The sequence below is a fragment of the Salvelinus sp. IW2-2015 genome, linkage group LG16, assembly GCF_002910315.2.
Source record: "Salvelinus sp. IW2-2015 linkage group LG16, ASM291031v2, whole genome shotgun sequence".
NCBI lineage: Eukaryota > Metazoa > Chordata > Actinopteri > Salmoniformes > Salmonidae > Salvelinus > Salvelinus sp. IW2-2015.
Genome location: NC_036856.1, coordinates 2340911 through 2356067, shown reverse-complemented (window position 1 = coordinate 2356067; position 15157 = coordinate 2340911). Strand labels below are relative to the sequence as shown.

The following is a 15157-nucleotide window of genomic DNA, read 5'->3' as shown; positions in this document are numbered from 1 at the left end:
AGGTGAATTGGCCTCCCAGTGTCTGTTGAAAACCTGCTTTAGTTTGCTTTCCCTCTATGATTTTTGCGTGTGCTTAGCTCTATTCTGTTTATTTTTATCCTAAAAAAACTCCCTAATACCCATAACATGATGCAGCCACCACCATTCTTGAAATTATGAAGAGTGGTACTCAGTGATGTGTTGGATTTGCCCCCAAACATAACACTTTGTATTCAAATCAAAGTTTATTTGTCACGTGCACCGAATACAACAGGTGTAGACTTTACAGTGAAATGCTTACTTACAAGCCCTAACCAACAGTTCAATTTTTAAGTAAAAAAATATGTATTAGGTAAATAGATAAGTAAAGAAACAAAAGAAAAATTGTAAAATGCAGCAGTTGCCGTACCAGGCAGTGATGCAACCATTCAGGATGCTCTCGATGTTGCAGCTGTAGAACCTTTTGAGGATCTGAAGACCCATGCCAAATCTTTTCAGTCTCCTGAGGGGGAATAGGTTTTGTGGTGCCCTTTTCACGACTGTCTTGATGTGTTTGGACCGTTCTAGTTTGTTGGTGATGTGGACACCAAGGAACTTGAAGCTCTCAACCTGCTCCACTACAGCCCCGTCGATGAAAATGGGGGCGTGCTCGGTCCGCCTTTTCCTGTAGTCCACAATCATCTCCTCTGTCTTGATTACGTTGAGGGATAGGTTGTTATTCTGGCACCACCTGGCCAGGTCTCTGACCTCCCTATAGGCTGTCTCGTCGTTGTCGGTGATCAGGCCTACCACTGTTGTCGTCTGCAAAATGCATTCGTGGGTGAACAGGGAGTACAGGAGGGGACCGAGCACGCACCCCTGAGGGGCTCCAGTGTTGAGGATCAGCGTGGCAGATGTGTTGCTACTTACTCTCACCACCTGGGGGCAGCCCGTCAGGAAGTCCAGGATCCAGTTGCATTTTGAGGTGTTTAGTCCCAGGATCCTTAGCTTAGTGATGAGCTTTGAGGGTACTATGGTGTTGAACGCTGAGCTGTAGTCAATTAATAGCATTCTCACGTAGGTGTTCCTTTTGTCCAGGTGGGACAAAAAGGTTGCTAGATCGAATCCACGAGCTGACAAGTTAAAAATCTGTCATTCTGCCCCTGAACAAGGCAGTTAACCCACTGTTCCTAGGCCGTCATTGTTAATATGAATTTGTTCTTAACTGACTTGCCTAGTTAAAGGTAATAATATTAAAAATAAGACATTTGGAAATAGACTTCTGTTCGTAACTTTATTTTGTCTTAAAGCTTTTATGGTAGGAGGATAGGTTATTGGAGGGATTCTTACTCCTCGCACAGATTATTTATTTTTTAATAATCTTAAACTTGTTATTAGATTTTTCTATAGGCTATTGATATTGTTTGTCCTTACTCATTATTAGTCCCCTGGCTTCCGTATGTTTTTGAGATGTTCAATCTACTTTTGAGATGGAACTGTTAATTATTCTAATTGTTTGATCGGTAGAGAAAGCATGCATAAAACGATGAAAGCCCAAAGTCATATTCATATTGATTGGAGAGACAAGGGAATATAGCTGTTTTTTTTTGTTTTTTTTTTTACCGCTGGACACAATATAGTTAGGGAGTGTCAGTTATAAAAATGTATAGGTTTAGGCTATTTTAAGGCCCATGCATCTGACAGAAGGCGAGAAACAATATTTTATGACGGGACATTTTGCGCTGCTTTGGTGGAATTATCTGGTCTTTCTAGCCTACATTCCTCTTGCGTTCTGTAGGCTTATATAACAGGCTATTTATTGAAATGCGCTATAGCAAATAGGAATAGGCAGATTACTTGGAATGTCACTTGTATGCTGCCCTGCCGTCTGCTGCCCAACTCCATTCTTTAGGCTACTACGCGGTGCCAGTCAAGTTCAAATAGGCTAAGCCATCGTCTGTCACATCACAATGTCCTCACCATCGACAATGGCTGTCAAACATCGTCGATAGTATCGTCTATCGTAATATTTCCCAACCCTAGTCACTATACTCAGTTCAGTCGAGGGCAGGCTAAACTGAATGAACAACAGAGACAAGATGCAAGTATTAACATTTTATTAAAAGAGTTTGGGGAATGACTTCGTCATTGATCATCGGAGCCAGATTCTAGTATGCAGGTAGCACTATGCGGGGCAGCTGGCATTGAAACCATCCCACTGGGAGAAAAAGTTTCCGATGACGGACCTTCAGCTGCTGGAGGTGGAGGGTCGGCGTTGAAACGTTTGCTGTAAGACGTGAGGGAACAAGAGTAAACCGTCATTTAAATGCATCAAAATATGTATTCCCAATGGTGAGCCGAGAGCACGTTGATTATTGCACCAGTATGCAAATTCAAATCAAATCATATGAATTTATAAAGCCCTTTTTACATCAGCAGACATCACAAAGTGCTTATACAGAAACCCAGCCTAAAACCCCAAATGGCAAGCAATGCAGCTGTAGAAGCATAGTGGCTAGAAAAAAGAAAGGCAGGAACCAGTCCTCTTCTGGCTGTGCCAGGTGGAGATTATAAGAGTACATGGTCATTAAGGCCAGATCGTTCTTCATGATGTTCAAATGTTCATAGATGACCAACAGGGTCAAATAATAATCATGGTGGTTGTAGAGGGTGCTACAGGTCAGTACCTCAGGAGTAAATGACAGTTGGCTTTTCATAGCCAAACATTCAGAGGTTGAGAGAGAAGCAGTCGAAAACAGCAGGTCCGGGACAGGGTAGCACGTCCGGTGAACAGGTGAGGGTTCCATAGCCGCAAGCCATGGAATATTGACTACCAAGTATCTTGGTAGTATTTTGATACTGATATTGTGAAAAACATACCCTTTTGCCTTCTACTTGAAAATAATTAACTTTTAAACGTATAACCAGCGTTTATTCACTAGGAACCAAAAGGGAAGAATCAGTAAACGACCCATCTGAATTCGTCCAATAAGAAACTCTTGTTTTTGTTGCAAAAAGTTTTGCTAAGTTGTACACCACATGACATTTTTAAAATACAAAATTGACCTGTTGTAATGTATTCCTTATTCTGTCTCTATGTCCCAGTGTTTGTGTTAGAGGCTGAGGCTCCGACACAGCTGGTGAAGGCCACCTCGGCCATCGAGAGAGCCGTGTTTATCACCATGCAGTGGGTGGCCAGCGTCAAGCCCAGAGCCGGACCCCTCTACACCGTCGCAGAGGAGCTCAAGACCCAAGTCAAGAGAATGGGTGGTTACTTTCAGCTTCTCATCCAGGTAGACATTTCCGTCAGCACTTTTAACTTAAATACATCAGACAATAGAATTAACAATGTATCAGACTAGGACTGTCTTGAAAAAGAGATGTTATCTTAATGAAACTGACCTGGATAAATATAGGTTGGCTAAGGTATTACATTCCAAAAGGTACACAAAGGACACATCGGAGCATTGAAACTATTGAACACGGTGTATTCAAAAAGCAGCCGCTGTATGTGAATGTACAACATGCAGATATACCTATGCACCAAAAACATTCAATCACACCTACAGTGCATTCGGAAAGTACTCAGACTTTACATTTGATTACTTTACAGTATTATTCTAAAATGGGTTAAATCATTTTACCCCATAATGACAAAGTAAAAACAGGTTTCGTAGAATTTTTTGCAAATGTATTAAAAATATAAAACTGAAATATTACATTTACATAACTATTCAGATCGTTTACTCAGTACTTTGTTGAAGCACCTTTGGCAGCAATTACAGTCTTCTTTGGTATAACGCTTGGCACCTTTATTTGGGGAGTTTCTCCTATTCTTCTCTGCAGATCCTCAAGCTCTCTCAGGTTGGATTGGGAGCATCGCTGCACAGCTATTTTCAGGTCTCTCCAGAGATGTTCGATCGGGTTCAAGTCCGTGCTCTGGCTGGGCCACTCAAGGACATTCAGAGACTTGTCCCGATGCCACACCTGCGTTGTGCTGCGTCTTGGCTGTGTGCTTAAGGTCGTTATCCAGTCTGAGGTCCTGAGCAGGTTTTCATCAAGAATCTCTTTGTACTTTGCTCTGGTCATCTTTCCCTCGATCCTGACTAGTCTCCCTGCCACTGAAAACATCCTCATGCCATGATGCTGCCAACACCATGCTTCACCGTAGGGATGGTGCCAGGTTTCCTCCAGATGTGACGCTTGACATTCAGGCCAAACAGTTCAATCTTGTTTTCATCAGACCAGAGAATCTTGTTCCTCATGGTCTGAGAGTCTTTAGGTGCCTTTTGGCAAACTCCAAGTGGACTGTCATGTGCCTTTTTACTGAGGAGTGGCTTCCGTCTGGCCACTCTACCACAAAGGTCTGAATGGTGGAGTTCTGTAGAAATGGTTGTCATTCTGGAAGGTTCTCCCATCTCCACAGAGGAACTCTGGAGCTTTGTCAGTGACCATCACGTTTCCTGGTCACCTCCCAGACCAAGGCCCTTCTCCCCCGATTTCTCAGTTTGGCCGGGCGGCCAGCTCTAGGAAGAGTCTTCGTGGATCCAAACTTCTTCCATTTAAGAATGATGGAGGCCACTGTGTTCTTGGGGATCTTCCATGCTGCAGACATTTTTTGGTACCCTTCCCCAGATCTGTGCCTCGACACAATCCTGCGTCGGAGCTCTACAGCCAATTCCTTCGACCTCATGGCTTGGTTTTTGCTCTGACATGCACTATTAACTGTGGGACTTTGTATAGACAGGTGTGTGCCTTTCCAAATCATGTCYAATCAATTGAATTTACCACAGGTGGATTCCAATCAAGTTGTAGAAACATCTCAAGAATGACCAATGGAAACAGGATCCACTTGCTACAATTTCTTAAAACCTGTCTTCGCTTTGTCATTATGGGGTTTTGTGTGTAGATTGAGGGGAAAAAATCTATATTTAATCAATTGTAGAATAAAGCTGTAACAGAATGTGGGAAAGGGATCTGAATATTTTCTGAAGGCACTGTATGTACAGTACACATACATTGTTGACTAGTTTACTGCAAGTAATGTCATAGCGAATTACAGTAAAGATTTTCTAGAAATATCAGTTTTTATCCCAATTAAACTGAAAAGACACAAACGCTGCAAAAGGAAAATCTTTTTCAATCGAGTTGGGTTGACACCTCACTGGCTCATCAAAATTCACCTCACTGATTGACGGGTTTTAGCTTTGAGCTGTTTTGACTCCTCGTATGGAAATCGCAGAGCGTAGGGGAATTCTCAACCTTCAGCCTCAAGTCCAACATGAATGAATGTATATTATACAGTGCCTAATGAAAGTCTACACATGCCTTGCACGGTCTTTACATTTTGCTGCCTTAAAATTATGTTTTAAAGAATGCTACCGATGTACACAACCTACTCCAGCGTTGCACAAGTCTTAGGGCAACATATAATATCCATTGTTTGTGTAAATATTGCTCAAGGTCAGTACATTTGGTAGGGAGTCATTGATGGAGAACAATATTCAAACCGTGTCTCTGATTTTCAAGCCGGTTTAAGTCAGGATTGAGACTGGACCTTTCAGGAACACTCAAAACAAATTGGAAAGCCATTCTGGTGTGTCTTTGACATAAACATGTGTGTAAYTGTCCCGCTGAAAAATAACTATCCCACGGTTAGGTATTCAGAAGGCTGAGGCAGGGTTGCCTCTTACTTTTTATCTGGGCTTTGTTCCTTTCATATATATTTAGATCCTGACAAACTCCCTAGTCTCCCAGTCTCTGCAATAACATTGCATTCACTCCACGTTATTGGCCTGTATGACAATGTTAAATCCACTTCAAAACATCTTCACCTTGTCTTTAACTTTGAAAATGTGGCCTAGATTGTGTAGATAGCTAGGAAAACAATTAAATATATTCCCTTTTGAGATGACATTTTAAGGCAGCAAAATGTGAAGACTGTGCAAGGTGTGTGTGAAGACCTTCACTACATTTGAGTAATTTAGCAGACAATCTTATCCAGAGCGACTTACTGGAGCAATTAGGGTTAAGTGCCTTGCTCAAGGGCATATCGACAGATTTAGCCTAGTCAGCTAGGGGATTGAAACAAGAAACATTTTGGTTACTGGCCCAACCTCTTAACCGCAAGGTTACCACCCAGCCCACACTAGTCACTAGTGGCGGTATACAGTGCCTTCAAAATGTATTCATACCCCTTGACTCATTACACATTTTGTTGTTGCAGCCTGAATTCAAAATTGATTAAATATATTTTTTTTCTCTCACCTATCTACTGTACACACAATACCCCATAATGACAAAGTGAAAACATGTTTTTAGACATTTTTGAAAATGAAATGCGTATCTCATTTACATAGGTATTCTCACCCAAAGAGTCAATACTTTGTAGAAGCACCATTGGCAGCAATTACAGCTGTGAGTCTCTCTGGGTAAATCTCTGAGAGCTTTCCACACCTGGATTGTAGAACATTTGCTCATTTATTCTTTTCAAAATGCTTCAAGCACTATACATTTGGTTGTTGATCATTGCTAGACAACCATTTTCAGGTCTTGCCATAGATTTTCAAGTAGATTTAAGTCAAAACTGTATCTCGGCCACTCCGGAACAGCCACTGTCTTCTTGGTAAGCAACTCCAGTGTAGATTTGGCCTTATGTTTTAAGTTATTGTTCTGCTGAAAGGTTAATTAATCTCCCAGTGTCTGGTGGAAAGCAGATTGAACAATGTTTTCCTCTAAGATTTTGCCTGTGCTTAGCTCTATTCTATAAAATTTATTTTCCTGAAAAACTCCCCAGTCCTTAACGACTACAAGCATACCCATAACACGATGTAGCCACCACTATGCTTGAAAATATGGAGAGTGGTACTCTGTAATGCGTTCTACTGGATTTGCCCCAAATTTGCCACATTTGTTTGTAGTATTACTTTAGTGCCTTGTGCAAACAGGATGCATGTTTTGGAATATTTGTTTTCTGTACAGGCTTCCTTCTTTTCCCTCTCAATTAGGTTAGTATTGTGGAGTAACTACAATGTAATGTGACTTGTTAAGCACATTTTTACTCCTGAACTTATTTAGGCTTGCCATAACACAGGTTGAATAGTTATTGACTCAAGACATATCAGCTTTTCATTTTGAATTAATTTGTAAAATGTTCTAAAAACGTAATTCCATTTTGACATGGTGGGGTGTGTCGGCCAGTGACATAAAATATCTTTAATACATTACAAATTCAGGCTGTAACACAAGAAACAAATTAAACCACCTTTTCCACCCATCTCACCCTCCTTTCACACTACTGTATGTCTTTAAACGTTAAAAATTTTTTACATTTGAAAGTCATTAACCTTTTAAGCTTTTTTCCCTAGTTCATTATGTATTTATTCAAATACAATATATCTTCGCATTCACAAATAGTATGAGTACATTTATTTTATTGAGCAAACTCTCTTATCCAGAGCGACTTGCAGTTAGTGCATTAATTTTACTTTGGCTAAGTAAGACAACCACGTTTCAATCATATTAAATAAATGTTGCCTTATTAAAGTAGTTATCAGCAAAGTCAGTGATAGTAGGAAAAGGCAAGTGTTTTTTAAATTTTATTCAAATGTTATTTAACATCCAATTCCCGTGGGCTGTGACCAGGGCTGTGACTCTGAGATCTCGTCCATGGTGACCGAGGCCCACAGGAAGAGTGGTCAGTGTCTGGACACGGCACTGCTGGTCATCAGCCACCTGGCCGCGCTTACCGCCACCCAGCTCCATTTGACCGAGCTGGGCTCTGAGGCCACAGGCAAGGTAAATGTTACCTCTCTCGCTCTCTCGCTCTCTCGTTCTCTCTCGCTCTCTCTTTCTCTCTCGCTCTCTCTCACCATATACTGCCTTTCGTATTGATTGAGAATGGATAAGATACTGGGCATGAAGGCTTTGTGGTGCTTTGGTGGAAATAACGAAGCCATGATGTATCCTGCCTGGATGCTTCATCTCCACTCCCCTCCTCAATTCAAAATAATGATATAACTGGACCCAGTGACACACACATCCTAAATATAGCTTGAGGTGAGCATGGCTAATCATGCTGGTTTGCGGAGGATCAAGAAAGAGTCTCTCAAAAGTTGTTTGTCGTTTCTCTTTCCCCAGCGGTCTGTGGCCCTGTCTCTTTTGGAGGGGACTTGTAAAGGGGTGCACTCTCTCCTGGAAGAGGGTCTGACAATCTCCAACGAGATGCTGAGAGATGCGCAGCTGGCCTATCCCAGGACTCCGGTACGTAGCCACCATTTAGTATTCACTGTCTATATGACTTCTCTATAGGAATTGTTTTGATATACACTGCCGTTCAACAGTTTGGGGTCAGTTAGAAATGTCCTTGTTTTTGAAAGTAACATCAATAACATTAAAATAACATCAAATTGATCAGAAATACAGTGTAGACGTTGAATGACTATTGTAGCTGGAAACAGGTGATTTTAATTTTTAAATGTATTTTTAATGGAATATCTACATCGGCGTACAGAGGCCCATTATCAGCAACCATCACTCCTGTGTTCCAATGGCACGTTGTGTTAGCTAATCCAAGTTTATCATTTTAAAAGGCTAATTGATCATTAGAAAACCCTTTTGCAATTATGTTAGCACAGCTGAAAACTGTTGTTCGTTTTTTTGTGTTTCCCCCCCACACACCTTTATTTAACCAGGTAGACCAGTTGAGAACAAGTTCTCATTTACAAGTGCGACCTGGCCAAGATAAAGCAAAGCAGTGCGACAACAACACAGAGTTACACGTGGGATAAACAAAAGTACAGTCAATAACACAATAGAAAAATCTATATACAATGTGTGCAAATGGAGTAAGGAGGTAAGGCAATAAATAGGCCATAGTAGCGAAGTAATTACAATTACTGTGATAGACTGCATCCAGTTTGCTGAGAAGAGTGTTGGAGGCTATTTTGTAAAGGACATCACCGAAGTCGAGGATCGGTAGAATAGTCAGTTTTACGAGGGTATGTTTGGCAGCATGAGTGAAGGAGGCTTTGTTGTGAAATAGGAAGCCGATTCTAGATTTAATTTTGGATTGGAGATGCTTAATGTGAATTAGATGCTTAATGTGAAAGAGTTTACAGTCTAGCCAGACACCTAGGTATTTGTAGTTGTCCACATATTCTAAGTCAGATCCGTCCAGAGTAGTGATGTTAGTTGGGCGGGCGGGTGCGGGCAGCGATCGGTTGAAGAGCATGCATTTAGTTTTACTAGTGTTTTAAGAGCAGTTGGAGGCCATGGAAGGAGTGTTGTATGGCACTGAAGCTCGTTTGGAGGTTTGTTAACACAGTGTCCAAAGAAGGGCCAGATGTATACAGAATGGTGTCGTCTGCGTAGAGGTGGATCAAGGAATCACCCGCAGCAAGAGCGACATCATTGATATATATACAGAGAAAAGAGTCGCCCGAGAATTGAACCCTGTGGCACCCCCATAGAGACTGTCAGAGGTCCGGACAACAGGCCCTCCCGATTTGAAACATTGAACTCTATCTGAGAAGTAGTTGGTGAACCAGGCGAGGCAGTCATTTTGAGAAACCAAGGCTGTTGAGTCTGCCGATAAGAATACGGTGATTGACAGAGTTGAAAGCCTTGTCCAGGTTGATGAAGACGGCTGCACAGTACTGTCTTTTATCGATGGCGGTTATGATATTGTTTAGGACCTTGAGCGTGGCTGAGGTGCACCAGTGACCAGCTCGGAAACCGGATTGCACAGCGGAGAAGGTACGGTGGGATTCGAAATGGTCAGTGATCTGTTTAACTTGGCTTTCGAAGACTTTAGAAAGGCAGGGTAGGATAGATATAGGTCTGTAACAGTTTGGGTCTAGAGTGTCACCCCCTGTGAAGAGGGAGATGACCGCGGCAGCTTTTCAACCTTTAGGAATCTCGGACGATACGAAAGAGAGGTTGAACAGGGTAGTAATAGGGGTTGCAGCAATGGYGGTGCATAATTTTAGAAARGKTCCAGATTGTCTAGCCCAGCTGATTTGTACGGGTCCAGGTTTTGCAGCTCTTTCAGAACATCTGCTATCTAGATTTGCGTGAAGGAGAYGCTGGGGAGGCTTGGGCAAGTAGTTGCGGGGGGTGCGAAGCTGTTGCCCGGGGTTGTGGTAGCCAGGAGGAAAGCATGGCCAGCCATAGAGAGATGCTTATTGAAATTCTCGATTATCGTGGATTTATCGTTGGTGACAGTGTTTCCTAGCCTCAGTGCAGTGGGCAGCTGGGAGGAGGTGTTCTTATTCTCCATGGACTTTACAGTGTCCCAAAACCTTTTGGAATTAGTGCTGAAGGAAGCAAATTTCTGTTTGAAAAAGCTAGCCTTCACTTTCCTAACTGACTGTGTGTATTGGTTCCTTCCCTGAAAAGTTGCATATTGCGGGGACTATTCGATGCTAGTGCGTTACGCCACAGGATGTTTTTGTGCTGGTCGAGGGCAGTCAGGTCTGGAGTGAACCAAGGGCTATATCTGTTCTTAGTTCCTAATTTTTTGAATGTGGCATGCTTATTTAAGATGGTGAGGAAATTACTTTTAAAGAACAACCAGGCATCCTATACTGATGGGATGAGGTCAATGTCCTTCCAGGATACCCGGGCCTGGTCAATTAGAAAGGCCTGCTCACAGAAGTGTTTTAGGGAGTGTTTGACAGTGAAGAGGGGTGGTCGTTTGACCGCGGATCCATAACGGATGCAGGCAATGATGCAGTGATCGCTGAGATCCTGGTTGGAAACAGCGGAGGTGCATTTAGAGGGCAGGTTGGGTGGGTTTCTTGATAATTTGTGTGAGATTGAGGGCATCTAGCTTAGATTGTAGGACGGCCGGGGTGTTAAGCATATCCCAGTTTAGGTCACCTAACAGAACGAACTCTGAAGATAGATGGGGGGCAATCAATTCACATATGGTGTCCAGGGCACAGCTGGGAGCTGAGGGGGGTCTATAATAGGCGTCAACAGTGAGATACTTATTTCTGGAGAGATTAATTTTTAAAATTATAAGTTTTGGGGCATAGACCTGGTAAGTATGACAGATCTTTGCAGGCTATCTCTGCAGTAGATTGCAACTCCCCTTTGGCAGTTCTATCTTGACAGAAAATGTTGTAGTTAGCGATGGAAATCTCCGAATTTTTGGTGGCCTTCCTAAGCCAGGATTCAGACCGGGCAAGGACATCAGGGTTGGCGGAGTGTACTAAAGCAGTGAATAAAACAAACTCTGATTCAAAGAACCAATTTATCTGGCCTTCTTTAGACTAGTTGAGTATCTGGAGCATCAGCATTTGTGGGTTTGATTACAGGCTCAAAATGGCCAGAAACAAAGAACTTTCTTCTGAAACTCATCAGTCTATTCTTGTTCTGAGAAATGAAGGCTATTCCATTTGAGAAATTGCCAAGAAACTGAAGATTTCTTACAAGGCCAGCCTAGAAGGCCAGCATCCCGGAGTTGCCTCTTCACTGTTGATGTTGAGACTGGTGTTTTGCGGGTACTATATAATGAAGCTGCCAGTTGAGGACTGTGAGGCGTCTGTTTCTCAAACTAGACGCTCTAATGTACACTGCCTTGCAAAAGTATTCATTCCCCTTGGCGTTTTTCCTATTTTGTTGCATTACAACCGGTAATTGATTTTTATTTGGATTTCATGTGATGGGCATGTCCAAATTGGTGATGTGAAATGAAAAAAATTACTTGTTAAAAAATGATAAAGAATAAACAACGGAAAAGTGGTGCGTGCATATTAGAGGTTGACCGATTATGATTTTTCAAATAATGAAACATGTTCAATTTGGTTTAAATAAGGCAAAAACAAAGTGTTGGAGAAGGTAAAAGTTCAATGTGTGCCATGTAAAAATGCCAACGTTTAAGTTCCTTGCTCAGAACATGAGAACATATGAAAGCTGGTGGTTCCTCTTAACATGAGTCTTCAATATTCCCAGGTAAGTAGTTTTAGGTTGTAGTTATTGGAATTATAGGACTATTTCTCTCTACCATTTGTATTTCATATATCTTTGACTATTGGATGTTCTGATAGGCACTTTAGTATTGCCAGTGTAACAGTATAGCTTCCGTCCCTCTCCTCACCCCTACCTGGGCTCGAACCAGGAACACATCGACAACAGCCACCCTCAAAGCATCATTACCCATCGCTCCACAAAAGCCGCGGCCCTTGCAGAGCAAGGGGAACAACCACTTCAAGGTCTGAGCGACGTCACCGATTGAAACGCTATTAGTGCGCACCCCGCTAACTAGCTAGCCATTTCACATCGGTTACACCAGCCTAATCTCGGGAGTTGATAGGCTTGAAGTCATAAACAGCTCAATGCTTGAAGCACAGCGAAGAGCTGCTGGCAAATGCAGGAAAGTGCTGTTTGAATGAATGCTTACGAGTCTGCTGCTGCCTACCACCGCTCAGTCAGACTGCTCTATCAAATATCAAATCACAGACTTAATTATAACATAATAACACACAGAAATACGAGCCTTAGGTCATTAATAGGGTCAAATCCGGAAACTATCATTTCGAAAACAAAACGTTTATTCTTTCAGTGAAATACGGAACCGTTCCGTATTTTATCTAATGGGTGGCATCCATAAATCTAAATATTCCTGTTACGTTGCACAACCTTCAATGTTATGTCATAATTACGTAAAATTCTGGCAAATTAGTTCGCAACGAGCCAGGCGGCCCAAACTGTTGCATATACCCTGACTTTGCGTGCAATGAACGCAAGAGAAGTGACACAATTTCCCTAGTTTAATATTGCCTGCTAACCTGGATTTCTTTTAACTAAATATGCAGGTTTAAAAAAATATATACTTCTGTGTATTGATTTTAAGAAAGGCATTGATGTTTATGGTTAGGTACATTCGTGCAACGATTGTGCTTTTTTCGCAAATGCGCTTTTGTTAAATCATCCCACGTTTGGCGAAGTTGTCTGTCTTTGTTAGGAAGAAATAGTCTTCACACAGTTCGCAACGAGCCAGACGGCCCAAACTGCTGCATATACCCTGACTCTGTTGCACAGAAAGCAAGAGAAGTGACACATTTTCCCTAGTTAAAATAAATTCATGTTAGCAGGCAATATTAACTAAATATGCAGGTTTAAAAATATATACTTGTGTATTGATTTTAAGATGGGCGTTGATGTTTATGGTTAGGTACACATTGGTGCAACGACAGTGCTTTTTTCCCGAATGCGCTTGTTAAATCACCCGTTTGGTGAAGTAGGCTGTGATTCAATGATAAATTAACAGGCACCGCATCGATTATATGCAACACAGGACAAGCTAGATAAACTGGTAATATCATCAACCATATGTAGTTAACTAGTGATTATGTTAAGATTGATTGTTTTTTATAAGATACGTTTAATGCTAGCTAGCACCTTACCGTGGCTCCTTGCTGCACTCGCATAACAGGTGGTCAGCCTGCCACGCAGTCTCCTCGTGGAGTCCAATGTAATTGACCATGATCCGTGTCCAAAAATGCCGATTACTGATTGTTATGAAAACTTGAAATCGGCMCTAATTAATCGTCCATTCCGATTAATCGGTCGACCTCTCGTGCATATGTATTCACCCCCTTTGCTATGAAGCACCTAAATAAGATCTGGTGCAACCAATTACCTTCAGAAGTCACATAATTAGTTAGATTGCACACAGGTGGACTTTATTTAAGTGTCGCATGATCTCACTATATATACACCTGTTCTGAAAGGCCACTGAGTCTGCAACACCACTAAGCAAGGGGCACCACAAAGCAAGCGGCACCATGAAGACCAAGGAGCTCTCCAAACAGGTCAGGGACAAAGTTGTGGAGAAGTACAGATCAGGGTTGGGTTTTTAAAAATATATCCGAAACTTTGAACATCCCACTGAGCACCATTAAATCCATTATACAAAATTTGAAAGAGTATGTCACCACAACAAACCTGCCAAGAGAGGGCTGCCCACCAAAACTCACGGACCAGGCGAGCAGGGCATTAATCAGAGAGGCAACAAAGAGACCAAAGATAACCCTGAAGGAGCTGCAAAGCTCCACAGCAGAGATTGGAGTATCTGGCCATAGGACCACTTTAAGCTCTACACTCCACAGAGCTGGGCTTTACAGAAGAGTGGCCAGAAAAAGCCATTGCTTAAAGAAAGAAAAAAAGGCATGTGGGAGACTCGCCAAACATATGGAAGAAGGTACTCTGGTCAGATGAGACTAAAATGTAGCTTTTTGGCCATCAAGGAAAATGCTATGTCTGGCACAACACCTCTCATCACCCCGAGAACACCATCCCCACAGTGAAGCATAGTGGTGGCAGCAGTTTTTCATCGGCAGGGACTGGGAAACTGGTCAGAATTGAAGGAATGATGGATGGCGCTAAATACAGGGAAATTCTTGAGGGAAACCGGTTTCAATCTTCTAGAGATTTGAGACTGGGACGGATGTTTACCTTCCAGCAGGACAATGACCCTAAGCATACTGCTAAAGCAACACTYGAGTGGTTTAAGGGGAAACATTTAAATGTCTTGGAATGGCTTAGTCTCAAAGCCGAGACCTCAATTCAATTAAATCTGTAGTATGACTTAAAGATTGCTGTATATTAGCGGAACCCCTCCTACTTGAAGGAGCTGGAGCAGTTTTGCCTTGAAGAATGTGCAAAAAAGAATGTGCAAAAATTCGAAGGAGCTGGAGCAGTTTTGCCTTGAAGAATGTGCAAAAATGTGCCAAGCTTATAGAGACATACCCCAAGAGACTTGCAGCTGTAATTGCTGCTAAAGGTGGCTCTACAAAGTATTGACTTTGGGAGGGTTCATAGTTATGTATGCTCAAGTTTTCCGTTTTTTTGTGTTATTTCTTGTTTGTTGTGAAACAATCTTCAAAGTGGTAGGCATGTTGTCTGTAAATCAAATGATACACCCCCCCCCCCCCAATTTAATCTATTTTAATTCCAGGTTGTAAGGCAACAAAATTGGAAAAATGCTAAGGGTGTGCATTCTCTCTCAAGCCACTGTACTTGTCCTCTTGCTCAGTTGTGCACCGGTGCCTCCCACTCCTCTTTCTATTCTGGTTGTGCCAGTTTGCGCTGTTCTGTGAAGGTAGTACACAATGTTGTAGGAGATCTTTAGTTTCTTGGCAATTTCTCGCATGGAATAGCCTTCGTTTGTCAGAACAAGAATAGACTGACG

General features: G+C 42.1%; 1 protein-coding gene across 1 annotated transcript in view; it reads left to right on the top strand.

Annotated features, from left to right (window-relative positions):
• kif14 (kinesin family member 14) overlaps positions 1-15157 on the top strand; it is a 44754-nt gene that overhangs the window by 22814 nt on the left and 6783 nt on the right. The window contains exons 24-26 of the mRNA XM_024004410.2: positions 3064-3251; positions 7603-7755; positions 8098-8220. Of these exons, the coding sequence (XP_023860178.1) occupies positions 3064-3251; positions 7603-7755; positions 8098-8220 (464 nt within the window). The remainder of the gene's footprint in view (positions 1-3063; positions 3252-7602; positions 7756-8097; positions 8221-15157) is intronic.